This window comes from Martes martes (assembly GCF_963455335.1).
Source record: "Martes martes genome assembly, chromosome: 9".
In the NCBI taxonomy this organism is placed as follows: Eukaryota; Metazoa; Chordata; class Mammalia; order Carnivora; family Mustelidae; genus Martes; species Martes martes.
Window position 1 is genome coordinate 66,199,813 of NC_137896.1, and position 21,223 is coordinate 66,221,035.

Here is a 21,223-nt window from a genome sequence, read left to right on the forward strand (position 1 = left end):
TGCCAAAGAGTATGAAACCAAGCCCTGAAACACACAGAGAATACCAATCTCTATTTGAATAAACTGAACAAAGAACTTTTGATCTTATGGTCAAATCTACTGCCTCAAAATTGTTCATGTGAAACATTCTGTTAATAAGGGAAATGGTGGTTTGGGATAGTAATGGCCAACAAAATTTTTTTCCTAGTTAAACTTATTTATGTCCAAGCTGTTGGAGCAATTCTAGATGGACAGAGTTCTTGTTTAGAGCACATTTATCACGGCATTCAATATTGATGTTCTCTAAGAGACTGAAATTAATAAATCAATCTGGTTAGGAAAAAAAAGAGCTATCCAGGAATTTTTCAATAAAGGAAGTCTAGATCAAGTTCTAGTTGATCAAGATCAAGTGTAGTTCTAACAGCTAGAAAAATAATTATTCAGGAGGATACAAAGTACAATAAAAGTAGAACTCAGGGTACATAAAATCAAATTATAATATCTATAAAGTCTTACTGATTTTGGTGGCTACGTGCTCCCAGCTGTACATATTCTTATGAAGATTAGCTTGTTCAAAGGAACAAATTGGAAATATTTTTAAAAATAGAGGTATTACATAACTGAGACACAATTCTGAGATCCTAAATATACACTCTTCCTCTGCTGGCTTCTCCACATTCTACATTCATGGGTCATCCTGGCTAATACACTGATAACCTAGTTTTCAACAGAAATGTGCAGGTTAGATTAATTTGATACTCAAGAATTACAACTTTTTAGAAATTTCATATTTTTAAATGTAGTACCAAGTAGATGAAAACAGGAAAAAAACACCCCACATTATCTTCCAAAAATAACAGAAATTTTGTAGAAAAAAAGAATCTCAAAAACCCCCAGATCAGTCCAACTGAGATTCTACAGTATGCACACACTGAATCTCTCTCTCTCTCTCTCTCACACACACACACACACACACACACACACTGAAATTTTATACACTGCATTTCACTTGTTGCTGGAGGACATTCTCCAAGTGTCAGCAGAAAGAACATTTACACGTATGACAGAGGCATGTTTGAAACCTTTTATTGAACAGGCAATACATTGTGCAATGGTTAAGGACACAGATGCCTTGTGGAAAAGTTTAAAAATTATTTTTGGAAACAGTCTGTGAATCGATGAACCCGGCTATGTTCCTTCCACTCCTTTGTAGAGTGACTATCTTCAGGAAGACGGTTTTATAGCTGCTCTTGGAAACGGCATCCCTGTTTTACCAAAAATGTCATGCCTAATAGTGAACATGAAAGGAGAAGACGGGATCCACAGGCAAGACGAGAACCGGAGACACAGGTTGATCTCAGGTGGAAGCACAGACACACGTTCCCCTGGAAGACCTTCTCCTCTGACCTTGCAGGCGCTCCTGACTTAGGCATTCACGGTTCACTGCCACTTTCTTCCTGTCCGAGCCCTCTTTATCAAGGCAATTCTCAAAGCCTCACATTCATACCTTTGGGCACAGGACCTTGTTCCTGGCCCTTTTCAATGGTGTTCTTGTTTTAGAGCACCTCTGGCCCAGGATTGTGGCTGTGTGTCTGTCTTTGTTGGCCTGGTTCCTTCCTCTTCCCCAAGCTCGCTCTCCCCTAACTTGATGAAAAAATCACTCTTCAGTTTCACAGTCTGTTTGCCTTGATTTACCAGCAGTTTTTGACTCAATGACCCGTCAAGGAAGTGGACATTCTTTAGCAGCAGGCCGTCAGCCTATTTTATAATTTGGGGCATGTCACTCCAAGCTTGAGATTTCTTTCTGGCAAGTTCCATCCAGGACGGCTGATCTGCACTGGCATAACTGGCTCTCTTCAGCTGATGCAATTCCTTCTCCGTCATCACTGCAGACTGAGCTGCTGGAAAGAAGACAAAACAAACAGAAACACGAGAAATGAGTTTGGATTTCCACTTAAGCCTCTTGTGTTTCTTTAAAATATATGTCAAGGTCTTAACTGTGGTCTCAAACGTAAAATCCATTAATGTGCAAACATGTAAAGAAGATTTAGGCATAGAATAATTTATATAATAAAAAGTCTTAAGAACAGCAGGCTCAAAAACAGTTCTAGCAATGCAGTGAGGTGAGAGAAACTTCCAGAATAAAACTGTAGGAACTCTGAAGATTGGTTTGCACCACAGTGTGTATATTCTTAACACTGCCAAACTGTATACTGACAAATGGCTAGGATGGTAAATTTCGTCATATGTGTCTTACCACAGTGAAAAATAAATTTAAAGATACAGATACATGTGACAATAGAGATGAATCTTGAAGACACTATGCTTGGTCAAAGAAGCCAGATACAAAAGAATACATATTTTATGACTCCATTTATGAGAAATGTCCCCAAAAGACAAGTCATATGGAGATAGAAAGTAGATTAGCGGTTGACTAGCCCTGGGGTTGGGGACGGTGAATGACTGTAAATGGGCATGAGGTTTCTTTTTAGGGTGAGGGAAGTGTTCTAAAATTGGATTGTGATGGTTGTACACGTCAGTAAATATATTCTCATTGTCAATATATACTTGCTGAACTGTACATTTAAAACGGGTGAGTTTTACGGCACCTAAATGACATGTCAGTAAAAGCTGTTTAAAAAATCAATGTGGCGAAGTGATTTGGAAAAAGAAAATAAAACAAACAAACAAACAAAAAGAGCAGGACCAATCCTGGAAAAGCATCTCAGTGTCTGGTACTGCTTGCAGGCTTCTTACCCAAGTTCTGATGGGACAACGAGATTCCTCTTTGCAGCCCCTCCTGGAGGCAGAGCTTTGTCCCCTGCCTCCGGTCCCCAGAGGGCTTGGCAGGAGCCACCAGGAAAGACTTGCTGCGGATGAAGTCGACTGGCTTCATGGGCTCCTATTAAGACACAAGAGAGACACACACTGTTTGGTCACCTGAGAGTCCCACAGGGGGCAAACATAGCCAAAGGCAATGGGCTACGGCATTTCTAGACAAAGATGAGTCATGCCCCTGGTACTCTCTTGGCAGAACTTGTGCCCTTGCTGAGAGGGGCCTTTAGAATGGCAGACTCAGACTGGCATGTGGGGCTCTGTGTTCAGCCCACACAGACATCATGGCTTCTGCTCAGTCCCCACACCTGGCCTCAGCCCCCATGTTGGATGGCAGGGATTCCATTGAAAAGTCAGAGTGAACTGTGTCAAAGCGAAATAGCTTTGAGATTTGTGATACCTGATATGAACGTGGATGGTGGGTTAATTGGCTTTATAAATTCCATTGTTCCAATGAAGGGAAGCAGGTCCTACTGCAGGTTCAGGCTCATTTTCTCACATGGCTGAAACACGCTTATGGGTTTATCATGGTGGCTATTCGGGGGAATACAAAAGCTGTGGGTCTCATCCTGCTTCTAAGTGTAGTCGCTTGGGTTTGAGAACACTGTTTCCATCCAGAGTGCGAAGCAGAAACCCAGGTCCCAGCCCTCCAGCTCAAGGTGAGGAACAAGGAGCCCCAGCAGGCAGCCCACAGAGCAGTAAAAGCAGGGCTCGTCCATCACCACACAATGAGCCAAGATGGAGCTGCTGACATGGTCTCCAAGCTTCTAACTGAGAAGTTTTTTAACCCCGTTCCATGTCTCCTGATGCTGAGCTGTGTTGCCTAGGAGGCAGGGAGAAGGGAGCTGTGTCCACTGCCTCAGCAATCCAGCCACTTCTAACAGCACAGCACACAGAGGGGGCAGACATCAGCAATCATCACAGACAAGGGTCCCGGTGATGACCACACAGAATGCGTGGGGTGCCAGGCCCCAGCTCCAGCTGCCTGGTCCCTCCTGTACCTACAGAGACAGAAAGTATTTGCTCTAAGCACCTGGGCTCTCTCGGGCGCCTTGGCTTGCTTTCCTATTTCAGACCTCAAGGTGCGGGCCCCGGGCTTGTCTTCCTGGTTTGGGGGCTGGTCTGAGGTCCCTCGTCGCTTCTGCCGAGCGATGGTGATCCAGGGTGGTGCAGGCTGGCCCTCAGCTGCAGGAGGAGGACCCTTCTCTGTGGGTAAAGACACAAGGTTATGCAAAACATCCCAGCCCCTGTCGCATCTCACCTTCGGCTTCTCCCACTCAGAGAACACTGCACAGAGGGGCCGCAGGCTGGGATAGGTGAGGCAGGAGGAAAGAGAACCCGGGAGCCTTTCTGGAGAGACTATTACTTTTCTTTAGGGGACTTGGTTTTCTCATTTAACGATGCATCAAAGAGATGATGCTCCTCTAGTCTGAGCCACAAAATATTAAACGCAGCTGTTCCTACACACACATTTTAAAGCCACCTTCCTCCCACGGAATACTTTCTGGAATGAGATAAAAGTAAGTACATAAATAGATAAGATTTCTTTAATATAAGCCTGTCATTGTGGCTAGTACATACTACATGATTCCTGATTCGCTTGGAAATTTTGCAGACACACGGTTATTCTTTTTTTTAAAAAACTGTAAACATAACCTTCCTTTTGCAGAGAGTCACACCACAAGAGCCATACTTGTTTTCCTCAATGTTCTGGAGAGAAGAGAAGTGGTGCCTTTAAAACTTTCTTCAAGGAAACCTACGGATTAAATAGTGGCTTCTCACAGGTATATCAAAAGTACACTGAATCTGAAGGTTCGCCATGACCCTGCCTGTCGGAATGTTTGCCTGTCACCACACAAAACAAAGACAGAAGTGCACCCCCACTGACAGTGTAAGAGGGGGAGATGCAGCAAGATGTTGGGAATAGAGCTACCCTATGACCCAGCAATTGCATTGCTGGGTATTTACCCCAAAGATACAGACATAGTGAAAAGAAGGGGCACATGCACCCCAATGTTCATGGCAGCAATGCCCACAATAGCCAAACTGTGGGAGAAGCCGAGATGCCCTTCAACAGATGAAAGGATAAAGAAGATGTGGTCCACATACACAAGGGACTATTACTCAGCCATCAGAAAGGATGAATACCTACCATTTGCATTGACATGGATGGGACTGGGGGGGGATTATGCAAAGTAAAGTAAGCCAAGCAGAGAAAGACGATTATCATATGGTTTCACTCACACGTGGAACGTAAGCAATAGCACGGAGGACCACAGGGGAAGGGAAGGAAATCCAAAGGGGGAGAAATCAGAGAGGGAGATGAACCATGAGAGACTATGGACCCCCTAGAAACAATCTGGGAGTTTCAGAGGAGAGGGGGTAGCTGGGTGATGGGTATTGAGGAGGGCACGTGCTGTAATGAGCACTGGGAGTTATATGTAACTAATGAATCATTGAACACTACATCAAAAACTAATGATGTACTATACAGTGGCTAACTGAACAAAAGGAAGGAAGGAAGGAAGAAAGGAAGGTGAAAGAAAGAAAGAAAGTAAGAAAGGAAAAGAAAAAAGGAAAAGGAAAGGAAAGAAAAGGCATCCCCATATGCCTGGCCCTACCCCTTTACACTTCCTCTTCAACATCTTGGTCGGCAAGGGGAAGGCAGGATCCATGTCACAGCAGTGCATGCAGAAGTCTGGGATGAGTTAGTGTTGTTGTTCTTGGTGGCCTGACATTCGCCGCCCCTTGCTCTGCTGTGATATTATATGACTCTATTTGTTCTTGTTCCTGCCTCCAGTTCAGCCGGCAGTCTCTTTCTTTCTGTCCACACAGGGGCCTCAGGCCGGGGTGGGTGAGGCAGGAGGAAAGAGAACCCGGGAGCCTTTCTGGCAAGACTTCTACTTTTCTTTAGGGGACTTGGTTTTCTCATTTAACGATGCATCAAAGAGATGATGCTCCTCTAGTCTGAGCCACAAAATATTAAATGCAGCTGCCCCAAAGAGGGGACAGCAGCCACAGCTTGGCAAGCTTCAGTTTCATGTCAGAGTTGGGAAGGGCCTCTGGCTTCACACACTGAGCTCTCCCTGGCCTGGACAGCTGGGAATGGCTCCCGCTCTCCCGGCTGCTCCCTGGGGCCTCCACCCCAATGGACTGGTCCCCAGGGAATCCCGCTCCATCTCTTCCATTCGCCCCTTGACCCTTCCTGCCTCTTCAGGCTCTCCCTGGCTCTCCTCTCTTCCTTGATGCTTTGCAAAGTGCCTGGCTCTCCAATGGCTTGAAAGGAACTATCTCCACTGAGCCTCACCATCCTCTGTTCTTCTCCACCCTCCGCTCCAGTGGCCTCGGCCTGTGTCTCTTCAGCTAATTCCTGATGGGGCCACACCACAAATGCTGCTCTCTTCATCCACCTGACCGCTAAACCATAAATCCTGAGGTCTCCCCATTCTGCATCTGCTCTACCCCTCGCAGCACTGATGGAGCTGCATAACCTTGCTTGGGAGGCCTGCCCTCCGTGGGCATGCCCTCTCCAGGTCCTTGTTCAGGACTCTTGCTCCTAAACCTGGGAATTCCTCCTTCCTCCTGACCCTTAACTTTCATCTCTTCTTCCCCTAAATGTTCTCTGTTCCATGCTTGATTTCAACATTCAGATCTTCTCAGACTACTTCTAAGTGTACAATCCTTTCTGTTAGCCAGAGCCCAACATTTCTGCTCTCTTGCTCCTCCTGCCTACCCCCTGCTCCTTCCATCCTTCCTGCCCTCCCTCCTTCCAGGGTTAATGTGTAAGGACTGTGTTAAATGCTAAGGTGGAAAAATAAACCACCAACTGTCTGTTCTGTCAAAATCTCAGTCTATTGGGGGAGACTAAATACAAATAAGCAGCTGTGGTGGAAACTGGAAGATGCTAGAGTTTACTAAGTGCTGGGTGAGGAAGGGCCTGACACTGGTACGCGGCAGGTGAAGTGGTGTCTGGGTTGGGACCTGGAGAAGGAACCTTCCAGGCTGAGCAGAGGGGTAAGGAAAGGTCTCCCAGGTGAGGGGGGCAGAAGGCAGAGTTGTGGGCAGGCTGGCCATGAGGCACTGAATGATCAGGCACGAGGCAACTGAGAAGGGTCTTCTTGGTCTTTTTCCTGTCCATCATGGGAAGCCATGGGGTTTGAGCCAAGGGGACACCCTGGAGGCTGTGTGGAGAAGGAGTCTGACTGGAAAGGGATGGGAAGCTGGAAGGAGAGGAGGGAGGCTGTGGCCACAGTCTAGGAGGTGATCAGGGACTGGACACCCTGTTCCAGAATCATCCCTGTGTGCCCATGAAGTGTCTGTCCAGATGCTGCCTCCTCCATGAAGCCTGCTCTGTTCAGCCTAGCTGAACATGCTCTCCTTTTCCTAATCCTTCTGTGACTCTCAAGAGATTTTCCTCACAGTTTGGTGCTAAATATATCTGCTCGTTCACTGTCTACCTCACCAATCTATGCTTTTGGTCATTAGAATTTCTTATTTATTCAACAGACACACTCCAGAGACTATGCACCCTGTAGTGTTCTAATATCAGCTCATTTATGAGGTTCTTTTATGTTTTGTCTCTTGTCCAGAGAACCCAATGATTGTCGGGCACACAGAAGATGGTTCCATGTTTTACAGAAAGTTTGCATTTCTCATCCCTTAATCTCAATCCCTCATTCCAGGGAGTCCTCATGGTCTTTCTGGACTTTAATTTTTTTTCTTAAACAGGTTTCTTTCCACTTCTCCTTTAATTTCTTCCTCACGCTCAGTGACAGTCGTGCTCTGCTCCCTCCTGGCCCAAGGGAGACGTCTGGTGGTGCCATTCTCCCCGAGACTTTGCCACAACACAGGCCTACTGGAGAGAGGGCTTTCACTATGGGTTCAAAGTCATTACCTCAGCCAACAAAATATTCTGAATAGTTCTGTCAAGACAAAGTGTGCACAGAGAGAAAATTCCCATCCCAAGTTTTAAACTGGAGGCTGAGCAGCATCTCTGAGTGCTCTGGCTGGCTCCCCAGACCCTCGGATCTGTGTGTGGCCATGGACACACATATCACTCTCATCGCAAGGGCACAAGACAGCTCTGATGAATTCCTAAACACTATCTGAGCCAAAATGAGTATTTAAAAAATCACTGGCAAAGGTTCTGTACAACAGGGGGTCTGTGGCACTCCTAGGAACCGTGCTGATGTGAGGTCTACAGCAAGGTGGGGGATTCCAAGGGCAGACTGAGGCTGGGGGCCCTCGGGGACCAGGGGCATATCCTGTTCTCCTGTCCAGTGTGCTCACGGAAACAGTAGTCTTGTAAACAATGCAACCAGGTCAGTCTAGGCAAGAGGTGGTTTTTCCTTCCTCACACTGAGAGAATGCTGCCAGATTTCATCCCAAGCAGGGAAGGGGCATGGGCCTCTGCTCTGCCTGTCAGTGGGCAGCCACGTTTCTGGGTGTCCTCTGTGTGTAAGTGTGGGCAGATGCCTCCAGCGTTCATGGGAAGGTGCATGGGAATGAGTGAGTGCTGCAGCTGTACTGGACCAGTGTGGGATCAAGTGACCTACAACGGCAGCCTCCCCAAACCTGGGCCAGGCATAAGGCCAAGATCTTTCACCAATCACTTCTCTTTTGGAAGTAAATGGCCTTTCCTTGTATTCTGTACTCTGTCCTTGCCCTCTTTGCTCCTTGTCAGGAATGCAAGCAGGCCACAGGGACCCTGACAGCCTTTACCTTTCACAGGACGGTCCAGGGGCAGCCTCCTGGGTGGAGGGCACAGGGAGGAGGGGTGGGCGAGATTCCAGACCCCGGGGTAGGAGGGAGAAAAGCCACAAAGCATCCTGCCATTGTACCGGGGTTCAAAGAGGCCTGCGATTCCACCTGGAGGTTCATGTAACCCACATAAGTACCTGTCCCAGGTCAGCCCAGGCAGAGCATCGGGAAGAGACTCTGTTCTGATCTGTGGTGGAAGGCCCAGGTGGTCTGCACACCCTTCCCTGCACTTGGAGCCACAGTAGGGGCAAGGGTTGAGGGAGGGTGCGTGTGCCATACTCCACAAGGAAAGGGAGGAGAAGGGCATCGAAGACACAGGTAGTGTTCAGGATAACACAAGTTTCAGATGCCAAAAAACTTCCTAGGTGATAGCTCTACAGCATGAATACTGTAGGGTCAAGGTTCAACCATAAAATAGCTTCTGAGATTAAGCATGTTCAAAATGTCATTAATCCTAGGATAATATAGATGTGGCAGTAGATTAAATAAAAGGAGATGAAAACACTCCTTTGTTTACTTCTTTCTGCCTCAACACAGACAACCTTAATCTCCTGGGGATTTGGCTAACGGGCTCTGACATCTCAATTTCTCCTCCCCAAGTGACAAGAGGTTTTGCAAGCTGTCAGTTATGCCTGGGTTTACAATGAACAGCCCAGGAATGGTTCTCCGCACAGGGAACTATCAGTTCATGTCTGTATCTGTGTGATCTCCTTTACTGAGAGCCCAAAGGAGAGGGACTCCCCGAAACACATCTCCCCTGGAAAGAAAGACCGCAAACTTGACCTGTTGTACAGCATACGTAGAGTAAAATTTCCGGAAGACAGAATGCTCCAGATGCAGGAAGCTGTGACAGCCACAGAACTTGCCCTAAATAACTTAATTTCATAGGAGGGCAACTTTTGGTGGGGGAAACTAATTTTTTGTTGTTGTCATTTTGAGGATATGTTCTGTCAAAGAGGGAGGCTATGAGGAGTTTATACATTAGCTTTTCTCTAGATTCCTTTTTCTTAATATGCTCTCCCACCTCAAGAGTTTAGTCTGAAAAGTGTATTTATTGTTCTGGCATTTATTTCCAAGAGTTCTTGTTCTTGAGGTTGGTTCAGTAGGCTGTGGTAATAAGGACTGCTTCCTCCCTGGGGCCAGGAAACAGCAGCTACTGATGTGGCCCTGGGGCCTCCATGTCTAGGAATAAGGCCTCGGGCTAGCAAGGTGCTTTTGGGCAAATTCCAGAACCTCTCTGTGACTCAATTTCAGTGTAAAATGAGGAAAGGAGCAATGTGTACCCCTCTTAGCGGGACTGAAGATCGCACAAGATCATCTACTATCCCTGCCTCCTACGTGATGGCGAATATGTGACGGGATGACACAGCACACTCAGCACTCAGCACAGCGTCTGGCTCCGTGTGAGCTAGAGAGGGTGAGCTGCCCCACGGCGGGTGCTGTTGTTACTCTGTTGTTGTTGCTGCTTGAGGAGAGAGGCAGCCTTTGGTCAAATTCCAGCCAGGACAGGATGGCGGCCAGGAAGCCTTTTGCCAGTGTCCTCTCCTGTGATAAAACAAAACAAAAGAAAACCCAAAGCAAGCACTGGGTTGTCCTTCAGCCTTCTGCCTAGCTAGGGGGCCAGACTCTTGGTTCCCAAGGACACGGTCCGTGACAGTTCAAGCAGACGTTAACCTGATGCTGTGCGTGTCCTTGTCTCCTCAAATGTCTTCCTTGTTTATAAAAGTACACATGCACATCGTACAAATTCAGAAAGCAGATAAAAGTATAAAGAAGGAGAAGAAAGTTTCCCATAAATCAATAACCCGGCAGAGTTGTGCTAAATAACACTTTGGCACGCTCCTTTGAATCCTTTTCCGTTATGCTGTCATCTTAAAAATAAGTATCAACGGCTCATTCCCAGCTTTTCAAAACACTCTTTGCAGAAGGAGAGGCCCGAGTTTAGGCTCTAAGATTTCTGTTCTAAAGTGCATGCATCGTTAACATCTGTCACAGCCAGAAGAAGCCAGAACCGTGCCATGGTGCTCCAGTAACAGCAAACATCCTCCTGCTCAGTCTCCCCTCCAGGTCCTCTGCCACCGCTCTGGTTTACATGGGGGTGATGAGCTGTATAAACACACACCACGGGGACTGCTGGAGTGGGGGGTGGCATCCTGGACTCTGGGGACACGTGGGGCCTCATTTATGCTGAGGATTTATGCCAGGCTTCCTACATGAAAGGTGAGGTTTATTTTATTTTTTTTTTAAAGCATTTATTGATTGACTGTTGGTCTCAGCTTACACAGACAGTGCCTGATCAATACATGCTGGATAAGTCTGCAGTTGCTCCTCACCAGTTCTGCCCGTGAGCCAGGCTGGGCAATCTTATAGTAGAACTTGGGCTTGTAATTCTCATGTCAGCATCTGTCTCAACACTGTCTGAGCGTTCAGGAAGTAAGGGCTTCTCATGGAATGATGTGTGATAGAGCTGTGCTCTAGTTCTACCTCCAAATTAGACGAATTGCCATTCCTTCCTTTTCTCATTCAACCAACATAGTCAGTCCTCACTGCTTGTGGATTCTGTATTTGTGAATTCGCCTACTCGCTAAAATGTATTTGTAATGCCCAGATGGGTTCTTGTGACCCTTCATGGTCATCTGCAGACATGTGCAGAGCGGTGAAAAATTTGAATATCTGGGCGAGCACGGTCCCAGCTGTCAAACAAGGGGACTCTGTTTCTTTCCTGTGTCTCCTTTCATACTATAAACAAATGTCCTTTTCGCGGTAAACTTAGTGCCACATTTTTTGCATTTTTGTGGGGTTTTTTTTTTTTTTTGGTAATTTTGCTGTCTAAAATACCCCCCACATCTACTGCTAATGTGCTAAGAAGACTGTGAGGAGCCTCACGAAGAAAATACGTTCGTCAGATGAAGTTCATCTCATCAGGGCTGAGTTTTCGGTTTTGTTGGCTGTAAGTTGGATGGTAATTAATGAATAATACATATAGTACGGTGTCTTTAAACAGAGACACACATAAAACAAGGTTATGTGCTGGTCAGTTGACAAAATGTAATCAGAGGCTCACTAACTCTGATTTCTACTCTATTTCTTCTAGGAGCAGTGGTTTGGTGTTCACTAATTCAGTATTTACAGCAACTTTATGGAGCATAACTACTCTAAATAATGAGAATCAGCTGTACCTGATTAATGCCCAGGAGGCACCACGCCATGGCAAGTGCTGAGTCTATAGACAGGAAGGCTGTTCCTAAGCTAACACTTCTCTCCAGGGCCCCACACACAGGCTCTTCTGAAAGAGTAATCAGGAATAGAGGGATCCTTCAACAGCTAACACGTGGTCCGTGGTCTATGGTCCATGGTCCAGGAATGAGTTCCAGAGTCTGGGGGCAAGGGGTACGAGGGGCCTCTGGAGCACTGGTCTCATTCTGTTTCTTGTCTGGTGTGTTGGGTGTGTGAAAATTCATTGAGCTGCACACATATCTGTGCCTTTCTTTGCACGTGTATCATTCTTAGTAAAAAGCAAACAAAACAACCCACAAAAACTATCTAAGATCATCAGGACTCACTTGGTGCTTGGATAGCTGGAGGAAGGGTCCAACTGCCTGTCCAGATACAGAAACAAGGCAAGGCTGCACCATGGAGCTGTTTCTACACTGCAATTAGGCAAGGCTACTGCCAGAGGGGGCCAGGGTTCTCCCAAGGATGTTCCCCTCCCTCGTCAGCAGAACCTTTCCATCCTCTTCATATCCCCTCAGCCCTCAAAAGCACCAGGAGGTCCTTGAGCCACTTGCCTTTCCTACTGCTGTCCCCCCTCACCCAGCCCACCTCCTTCTTAACTCCAGCCTCTGAAGGTTTATCCTGAATCCTCCTTCCTCCATTTCCTCTCCAAAATAAGACTCCACAGCTCAGCAAGACAGAGAACAGATCTCTCTAAACACTTAGCTCACAGCCTGATGGCAAAATGGAGCTCTCAAGAAGATAGCAACTGTGTCTGGGAACCTCTTTCCTGGCTACCAGGGCCAAACTGTCCTCACAGCTTTTCCCTCCTCCAAGTCAGGAGGCACTGCGGGGATCTCCTCCTCACCCTAGCTCCTGAGACCCACCTTCAGACCTACACATTTTCTTTCTCACAATCTTCACAATCTCTTTCCCACATGACAGGGGGAAAAAAATGCCACTGCTGTTTTAAATGGTCCTGGTAGCTTGTTTATATCATAAGCTGTGAGAGCCTATGAGGGCCAGGACTGCCCCCCTTTACCTGGTATCATAGTCAGTCTCCACAGAGCATGTCACATTTGCTCACTGACGTGGGGCACACTCGGTCAAACAATACTGCTAACTCTCAGGGTGTCACGGTTGTACAAGTGATTAGACCTAGGGAAAGGGCTAGTGGAGTCAGAAGGCTTCCCGGGTCGCCTAGGTGGGCTCAGTGGGTTACGCCTCTGCCTTTGGCTCAGGTCATGATCTCAGGATCCTGGGATCGAGCCCTGCATTAGGCTCTCTGTTCAGTGGGGAGCCTGCTTCCCCCTCTTTGCCTGCCTCTCTGCCTACTTGTGATCTCTCTGTCAAATAAATAAATAAAATCTTCAAAAAAAAAAAAAAAAAGGCATCCCAATGCCGGCATTCATGAGGGTCTGATAATATAGCATATTCCCCGGGGGTGGGGTGGGGTGGTCAGTCCTTGCCCAAGGGCAGGGGTGTACACAGGCCTCCACAGTGGCAATTTATATGAGTCCTTCCCCCAGTGGGAGCCTGGGGTCTGCTTTGCTTTTCTTCTTCTCGTTGCTATGGCACTAGTTATAACTGCTTTAGGGCTCTATTGCTCCCAGGTAAAAAAATCTGTGAAAAAAACATTTAGAAACAAAAACCAATGCGAGAATCACATCTGGATTCGGATGTGTGAGGTCGGGAACCTGGTCACGTGCAGGCACATTTATTGGGGGCACCCCAGGCATGAGATGCTTTGCCAGGCCCTTTGCTTAACTTCAGGTACAGCTGCCCAGTGTGCAAGGGCAAGGTTGGCAGACATTCCTAAGCTGTCCAGCCCAATACCCTCATCTCAAAGTGGAGACCCCAGAAGCCAGAGACAAAGCTCAAGGTCAAAGAGTTGTGATGTACAAGCTTGGACTCAAAGTTCATTTGCTCACCTGTCGCTGTGCAATTAAAACAACCTCTGAGCAGAAGGCAGTGACCAAAGTCCATCTCTGGCCATGGAGACGGCTGCTGTCTGTTACCTGCCAGGTAATATAACTGAGACCTTATAAAGATATGGGGATAGAAAGGCACTGCTGATCTGAAAATAATTTTGAGCTACAGCAGATGAAGGGGAAGAAGTAGTGAAACTCTACTATGTGGCACTCCCTTATAATTCAGCATGTCCACAAACAACCCACCTTGGATTCCTTGTGGCTCTCCAGGGACAGCTGGAATTCTCCAAGATCTGTCTCAAGTGGCCACTGGAGAACAAGTGATTAGTTTTAGGGATGGCCCCTGTTCACAGGGCTTAGATTTTCCTTCCTCTGTTATCCCTTGGCCCTCCCTCACTCGCCCTGGACAGGTAGGGAAATCTCTCCCCATCCAAGAAATGTTCATGGCTAAGGTTTATTCAGTCTTGATTTTCAGAGCAATATCATATTCCTAATGACGCTCGCAAGCCTCCTTGTTATGTAAGAACCTTTTCAAGCCCCATTTCAGAGACAGGAGCCCCATTCAGAGAATCTCACGGAGTAAAAAGGACTTGTCCAAGACCATATGGCTGATATGTAACAAAGCTGGGACATGAACACAGGCTTTGTCTTTACTCTTCATTCACTATATCTCAGACCATCTCCTGTTAAGGAGTATAACCCTCCCCCCTTTCCTATACACCATTCTCTCCCCATGATAACTTATTCACTGAGTGGCAAACAATAGTTACTCAGCCTTGGCACTATCGAGACTTGGGGCTGGATGGTTCTCTGGTATTGAGGGCTGTCCTGTGCACTGCGATATGTTCAACCCCTTGCACTAGATGCTGGCAGTGTCTCCTTTCTGCCACAGCTGTGACAATCAAGTAGTCTCCAGACACTGCCAAATGTCTGCTAGGGGACAACGTTGCCCCCAGTTGAGAACCACCACAGTACGGCATAACAGTGAAGATCACAGCTGCAGGGGAGGTCTACATGGCACCAAACTCCCCTCCCCAGGTCACCTGCTATGTTCCTTTGGGCAAGTTCTTTTGCTATTTTACGGCTTTCCCATTTATAAAATAGGATTGTTGTTGGAAATTAAAATGGAAAGCATGTATAATGATTTTTGGCACTTAGTGACTGCTTAATACACATTAACAATTACTGTCATTCTTCACCTGTATACTGAGTCTAAGTGGTGGGTAAATCCAGGGCAAACCCTGACTTTGGGAAGCTGATGTAGTGTGGGAGACGGACACACAGAGAAACAAGTGAAAGTATTAGGGGAAGAGCACAACGCTTACAGACTGCTACTTGCCCCAAATCAGGGCCATGCAGTGGTGGAAATGATCTCTGTGCTGCCGGCTAGTCACAAGATACGGGGCTGCTGAGTCCTTGAGATGTGGCCAGTGTGACTGAGGAACTGATTTTTCAAATTTAATTGCAATTCATTTAAGTTTACATTTAAACAGCCACACATGGGGCGCCTGGCTGGCTCAAGTTGGTAAAGCGTGCAATTGATCTTGGGTCCTGAGTTCGAGCCCCACATTGAGTTTATTAAAACAAAAACAAAAACAAAACAAAAAACAGCCTCATGAAACTAACGGTTCCATGTTGGATAACACAGATTTGGATCCCTGCTACTCAAATGTTGGTCTGTAGACCAGCAGTACTGTCCTCATCAGAATCAGAATCTTCATTTAAAGGAGATCCACAAACATTTGTAAGTTTGAGAAGCGCTGCCCTAGAATAGGTGTTCTCACCCCTGGCCTCACATCAGGATCACATATAGGGCCTTTACCACTCCATTGTCTGGGCTCCCCCTGCACCCATCAACCTGAACCCGTGGAGGTGATGATGCCAATTTGCGGCGAGAACTGGGAACCGATGATCTCAATGCTGCTCCGAGTGTCTGGCCTGAGGGAGCCTTGGAGAGCCCACGATGCTTTCTGGATGACACAGAGGGCCTGACTGACCAGGTGATCCAATTCTGGAATTGGGCTGATGCCCTTGTTCCAGGCGGATCCTTCCAGAAATCAGCCAGTGCCCCCTGCCTTGTATCTGGACATCCACTCCAAGGGCATCCCTGCTGGTGTCTCTGCAGTCCTGGACTGGCCTCACCCCTCTGGCTTTTGGCACCCTCTGCCCAGGACACTTGCCCCCTCCTGTCATGAAGATGCTGCCTTCTCTCTTCAAGCCCACCTTTCTCCCACTGTACTGAGCCCTGGGCTAAGCGCACAGAGGGCTTCAGTTCCCACATGACGTTCACAGCTGCCTTGGAGAAAAGTGCTTCATGCACTCGAAAGTGGGACTTTAGTGCAGCAGACGGAGAGTGGGGGGCACTGCCCCTCCACACCCTAGGGTCTGGGCTGCCAGGTTTTAGAGCAAAGGTTTCAGAGCATGGCATAACCCTGATGTCCTACAGTCCATCACACTGCCCCCAGATAGTTACCAGAAGATTCTCAGTATCTTCCTGGTATCCACATTAGGATGACCAGGGCCTGCTGACTAAAAAGGACATTTTCATCCACTGGATTGAAAAAAAAAATGATAGACTTACAATACCTCATGCTGATAACAGCGGGGAAAAACAGTCTCTATTGTGCTATATTCTGCACACACATTCTCTTTGGGGTCTTGTATTCTCATGTTGGCGCCTTCATTGGTTTAAACCGGACAGAGAGAATCCCATTCCCACAACTGTTCTATGCAGCTCAGATGAGGATATTTTGGTACATCCTTAGGAAATCATGACTGGGCTGCTGGAAACTGCAGCACATTTTGTAGTTACAATGCTTTTGCTGCCCCATGTATTACTATTAGTAATAACTTCATTTTACAAAGGAGGAAATGAAGACTCAGAGGTTAAGAAAGTCACTTGCTCAGAATCCCACAGTCCCCAAAGGGGGGACCTTGGAGTAAAACCTCCATATCCACAATCTTCAATCTTACCACCCAGCCCTGTGCCTTGCCCTTGTTGTCCTGCAAACCACAGCACTATACACCACTGCAGGCCAGGAGACCCTCGGGCACGGATACTCCACAGAGAAAAACAAAACCGTGGATGTACTCAGGGGTCTAAAGATCAAGTTCAAGAATGCAGAGTGTGCTGGGGGCAAACAGGGGTGTGTGCAGAGTGGGGAGGGGAGCTGGTGGCAGGGGTGGGGCTGGAGATGTCAGAGGAAGTGAAGGAGTTAGCAGGCAGACTTAGGAAGGCAGAAATGTTGACCTTGGCCAGAATCTACAAAGCCTTAAATGCCTTCCCCAGGCATCTAACTTTTATTCCCATATACAGTGGGAAGGCACTGAGAGTGTTAAAGAGGAAAGCTCCATGGTTAGACTGACACCGGGGAAGAGAGAGTTGTAGGGAGATGCTGCGGCAGGTTAAGTACCAGGAGGGCTGACTCGGGGGCAGGATAAAGGCACTCCACGTTAGCATGGCCAGGACCTGCTGACCAAAGAGAACATTTTCATCCATCGGATTGAAAAAAAAAAAAAGTGACAGACTGACAACACCTCGTGCTGATGAGAGGGGGGAGAAAGTCTCTATTCTGTGCCAAGAGGTGTAAACTGGTACCACCTTAATGGGGGCGGGGGGCAATCTGAAGCTGTCTGTTAAAACTGTGTATGCCCTTGAGTCAGAAAGTCCACTTTTAAGAATCTACCCTAGAGAAGCAAAAGTGTGACTCCATTGAGATAAAAAAGATAAGAATGTTAATTGCGGCAAAATGAAAAAAAAAAAAAAACCCCACAAAACTCAAGGCACTCAGAATGCCCTTCAGTTCAGAATGGTTAAATAAAATGCAGTACGTGTACTCTGTAGCCCTTAAAGGGAATGAGATTTACTGACTCATTCTGATCAGAAAAGAGGCCCATATCTTATTGTGGAGTAAAAATACAAATTGTGAGCCAACACGTATAGCATTTTTGTGATTAAAAAAAAAGTTTCGTGTCCCTCTATATGTATGTTGATAATGATGTAGCACTGACTGCAACATGTATGAGAAGGAGCTGGTGGTGGTTCTTCCTGTGGGTGGGATTTCTGAGGTTCAGAGAGGGGTGGAGAAGAGGCAATGGTCACTTTTTTGTGCCATTTAAAAGATTATTTTAAAATTTACATAGAGTAAAACTCACCTTTTTTTTTTGTTAAAGAGTTTTGTTAAAGGAGTTTTAACACACTAAGATTCTTGTATAAAGTCACAAATAGGTTACAGAACAATGTCAACACCCCAGAGAGTTCTCTAATGTTAACCCCTTTGTAGGGACCGTACCTCTACCCCTAACCCCTGACATCTACTTGTCTGTTCTGTCTCTATAGTTTTGCCTCATCCAGATGTCATACGAATGGACTAATACAATTTGTAATCTTTCAAGACGGGTTCCTGTCACTTCGCATATGCATTTAAGATGTTATTGTGTGTACTGGCAGTTCATTCTTTTTTTATTGCTGAGTAATATTCCATTGTTTGGTTGACTGAAGGGTATGTGGGGTGCATCCAGTTTTTGGTGATTATGAATAATGGTGCTATAAACATTCATGTGGCAGGCTTTTGTGTGCACCTAAGTTTTCATTTATCTGGGATACTTAGATGTGGAATTGCTAGATCACAAGGTAAGTGTATTTTTAATTTTGTAAGCAGCTGCCAGACTGTTTTCCAAAATGACTGCATCATTTTGCATTTCCACGGGAAGTGTATGAGTTGCTCTGCATTCTCTCCAGCATCTGGTCATTCTAGCTTTTTAATTTCAGCCATTCTAATATGTAAGGATATCTCATTATAGTCTTAACTGGTGTTCCTCTAATGGCTAATGATTTTGAACATTGATGATTTTCATGTGATAATTTGCTGTTGGTATATTTCCATTGGTGAAATATCTGCTCCCAATTCTGCCCATTTTCTAATTATATTTTTTGGCTTTGTACTGTTGACTTTTGGGAATGCTTTGTATATTTTAGATACTTGTCCTTTACTGGATATGTGGTTTGCAGACATTTTCCCACATTTTGTAGCTTTTCTTTTCATCCTTTTAATGGGATCTTTGGCAGAGCGAAAGTTTTTGGTTCTGGTGAAGTCCGTTTTATCCATTTTTACTCTTATGGATCATGTTTTGCTATCAAGTCTAAGAACTCTTTGCCTGGTCCTATGTTCCAAAGATTTTCTCCTAAAGTTCCTGAAAATTTTATAGTCTCACTTTATATTTAACTCATTGACCCCCTTTTGAGTTAATCATGGTACATGATGTGAGACTTAAGTCAAGGTTCCTATTTTTGCTTATGGATGTTCATATGTTCCAGAACCATTTGTTGAGAAGATGAAATAAACCTATGCAAATACAGCTTTTTTAAAACAAAGGCAAAAATAATTTGCCTGAGTTTCTTAGATCTGCAAATTCATGTTTTTCAAACATTTAGGAAGTTTCCAGTCACTATTCCTTCAGATATTTTTTTCTGCTCAAATCTTTCTCTTCTCCTTCTGAACTCCTGTGATATGAATGCTAGACATTTTCATATTGTTCCAAAGTCTCTGAGGCTTTTTTTTTTCTTTTCACACTCAAGCTAGATATTTCCTATTTATCAGTTTTAAAGTTCATGGGCTCATCTGTGATCCCTATTCTACTGGCTTCTTCTAATGACTCTTTTATTTTTGTTACTATGCTTTCCTTTTCTAAGATGCCTGTTTTTTTTTTTTTTTAATGGCTTCTACTTCTTTGCAGAGAATTTCTCTCTTTCCATTCATTTCAAGAGTGCTCACTCTTTCTTCATAGAACATGGTATACTTTGTGCTTTCAAGTCTTTGTCTAACTTTAATTCCAGTTTCTGCTGCTAAAACAGAACACAGCAAAGCTTTGAGCCTAAAAACAGATGGTTAATAATAAATTTCATATGGTGGCTCTTACTAATATTCACAGAGAGCTTTATATTCAAGCATAAGAGGGCACAAAACAAGCAGTTTTTTTTAAACCACAAAATCATGAGTTTTTTTTTTAAATGAACACCATTGTTAAAAATAAAAACAAATAAAAAATAACGTGTCTAATAATGTTAACTTTTAGATCACCTCAAGGTTGGCATTTGCTGATCACTTTTTTCTTAGAAAATTTTTTATGTTCTCCTGATTTCTTTTGAATTTTGAATACTTCTGGTTTGTATCCTAGATATTTTGAGTGTTATGTTGAGACCCAGTCCTGTTAAAATTCTCAAAGGTTTTGCTCTGTTGATTCTCGTGGGTCTCATGCAGGTGCAACATGGAGATGAGTCCTGGGCTTCATACACATAGGTAGAGGACCTGTTCTCAGGTGTCTCCTTTCTGTGATTTCCACCCCCAAAGTTCTCTGGCTGGAAACCAGGGTTTAGCCTCTATACTGCAGTGTGTTCTCATGACTGGGACCCCTCAGGGCAGAGTAGCGAGAGAAAGAAGCCTTTGGGACCACCAAAGGCTTCCACCACCAGTACATCTGTCACTGTTGCCACTGCTGCAGAGGGGCTGTAGCTTCATGACTGGATCTCTGCCAGGGAGCTTTCTGGAGAGCTAAAGGGCTCTGAGCCTTAGGTGCTGCTATGGGTGGAGGTGGCTGCCTTTCTGCTGAGTAGGGTTGGAAGAATTAAAAGAGCTCTGCCCTAAAAGATGCCATTGCCACAGCGACCAGGACGAGAGCTTCCAGTCTGCTGCTGGCACTTTCCCAGTCAGGGATGAGAAAACCCAAGGTGTTCCACCCTGCAGGGACTGTTTTCATATATAGGGGCTTGCTGCTTAGCTGCTGGTGCTCATAGGGAGTAGGGCTAAGACCATCCGACAAACTCAGTCCTGTGGAGCTGGTGCTGGGCCTGGTGGCAGTTGGCAGCAGGAGGAGCAGGACTGGAGAATCACTAAGCTGGGGTCTGCTGATACCATGGTGGTAGGGCAGGGAGGTCTTCTGCAGGGAGGTCTTCAGAGTCCTATCTATCTCTCTACCCAGCACACCCACTCTTACCCGCCTTCCAGAATTCTGACATTCACTTCCTGCATTTTGTCCAGGGCTTTAAATTTTATCAGTGGGAGAGATAGGGTGGTTTACTCCATTTTGGTCAGAAATGCAAGTTCCTTTTTATGTAACTGTAGGAAAGCAGAATTACAAGGTGATTTTTCTTACAATTTTTAGGCCTTTCAGTATTTTCCATATTAAAATCTTTTTGATGGCTTGGAGATCTCTAGCTTATCTGGATAGTTGGGGGAACGGAGAAGGAAAATGATCTGTGGTGGGGGAGGTGTGGATAAACTGAATTATGAATGTTGAGATGTCAAGTCAGGTGTGCCCACAGATGGCCAGGGGCTGGATACTATGGGTGAGGGAGTCAAGAGAAGAGAGAACTTGAGGAAACAGGTGGGAACCTGAGATGTGTTCTGTTTCAGGGCACCAAGGAGAGGCTGGAGCACTGGGAGGCAACCAAGGACAAGAAAATATATGTGGTCTGAGGGGCATAGGAATGGTGGAGAAGCGGAGGC

The 21,223-nt window shown here is 45.8% G+C and overlaps 1 protein-coding gene across 1 annotated transcript in view; it reads right to left on the minus strand.

Moving 5' to 3' along the window:
- Nucleotides 1-1,048: 1,048 nt before the first annotated feature.
- The window catches only part of CRACDL (CRACD like), a 130,377-nt gene continuing 110,202 nt past the window's right edge, over nt 1,049-21,223 (minus strand). The window contains exons 8-10 of the mRNA XM_080814501.1: nt 3,848-4,020; nt 2,737-2,881; nt 1,049-1,880 (exon numbers count right to left, since the gene is read on the minus strand). Of these exons, the coding sequence (XP_080670627.1) occupies nt 1,738-1,880; nt 2,737-2,881; nt 3,848-4,020 (461 nt within the window). The 3' untranslated portion in view covers nt 1,049-1,737. The remainder of the gene's footprint in view (nt 1,881-2,736; nt 2,882-3,847; nt 4,021-21,223) is intronic.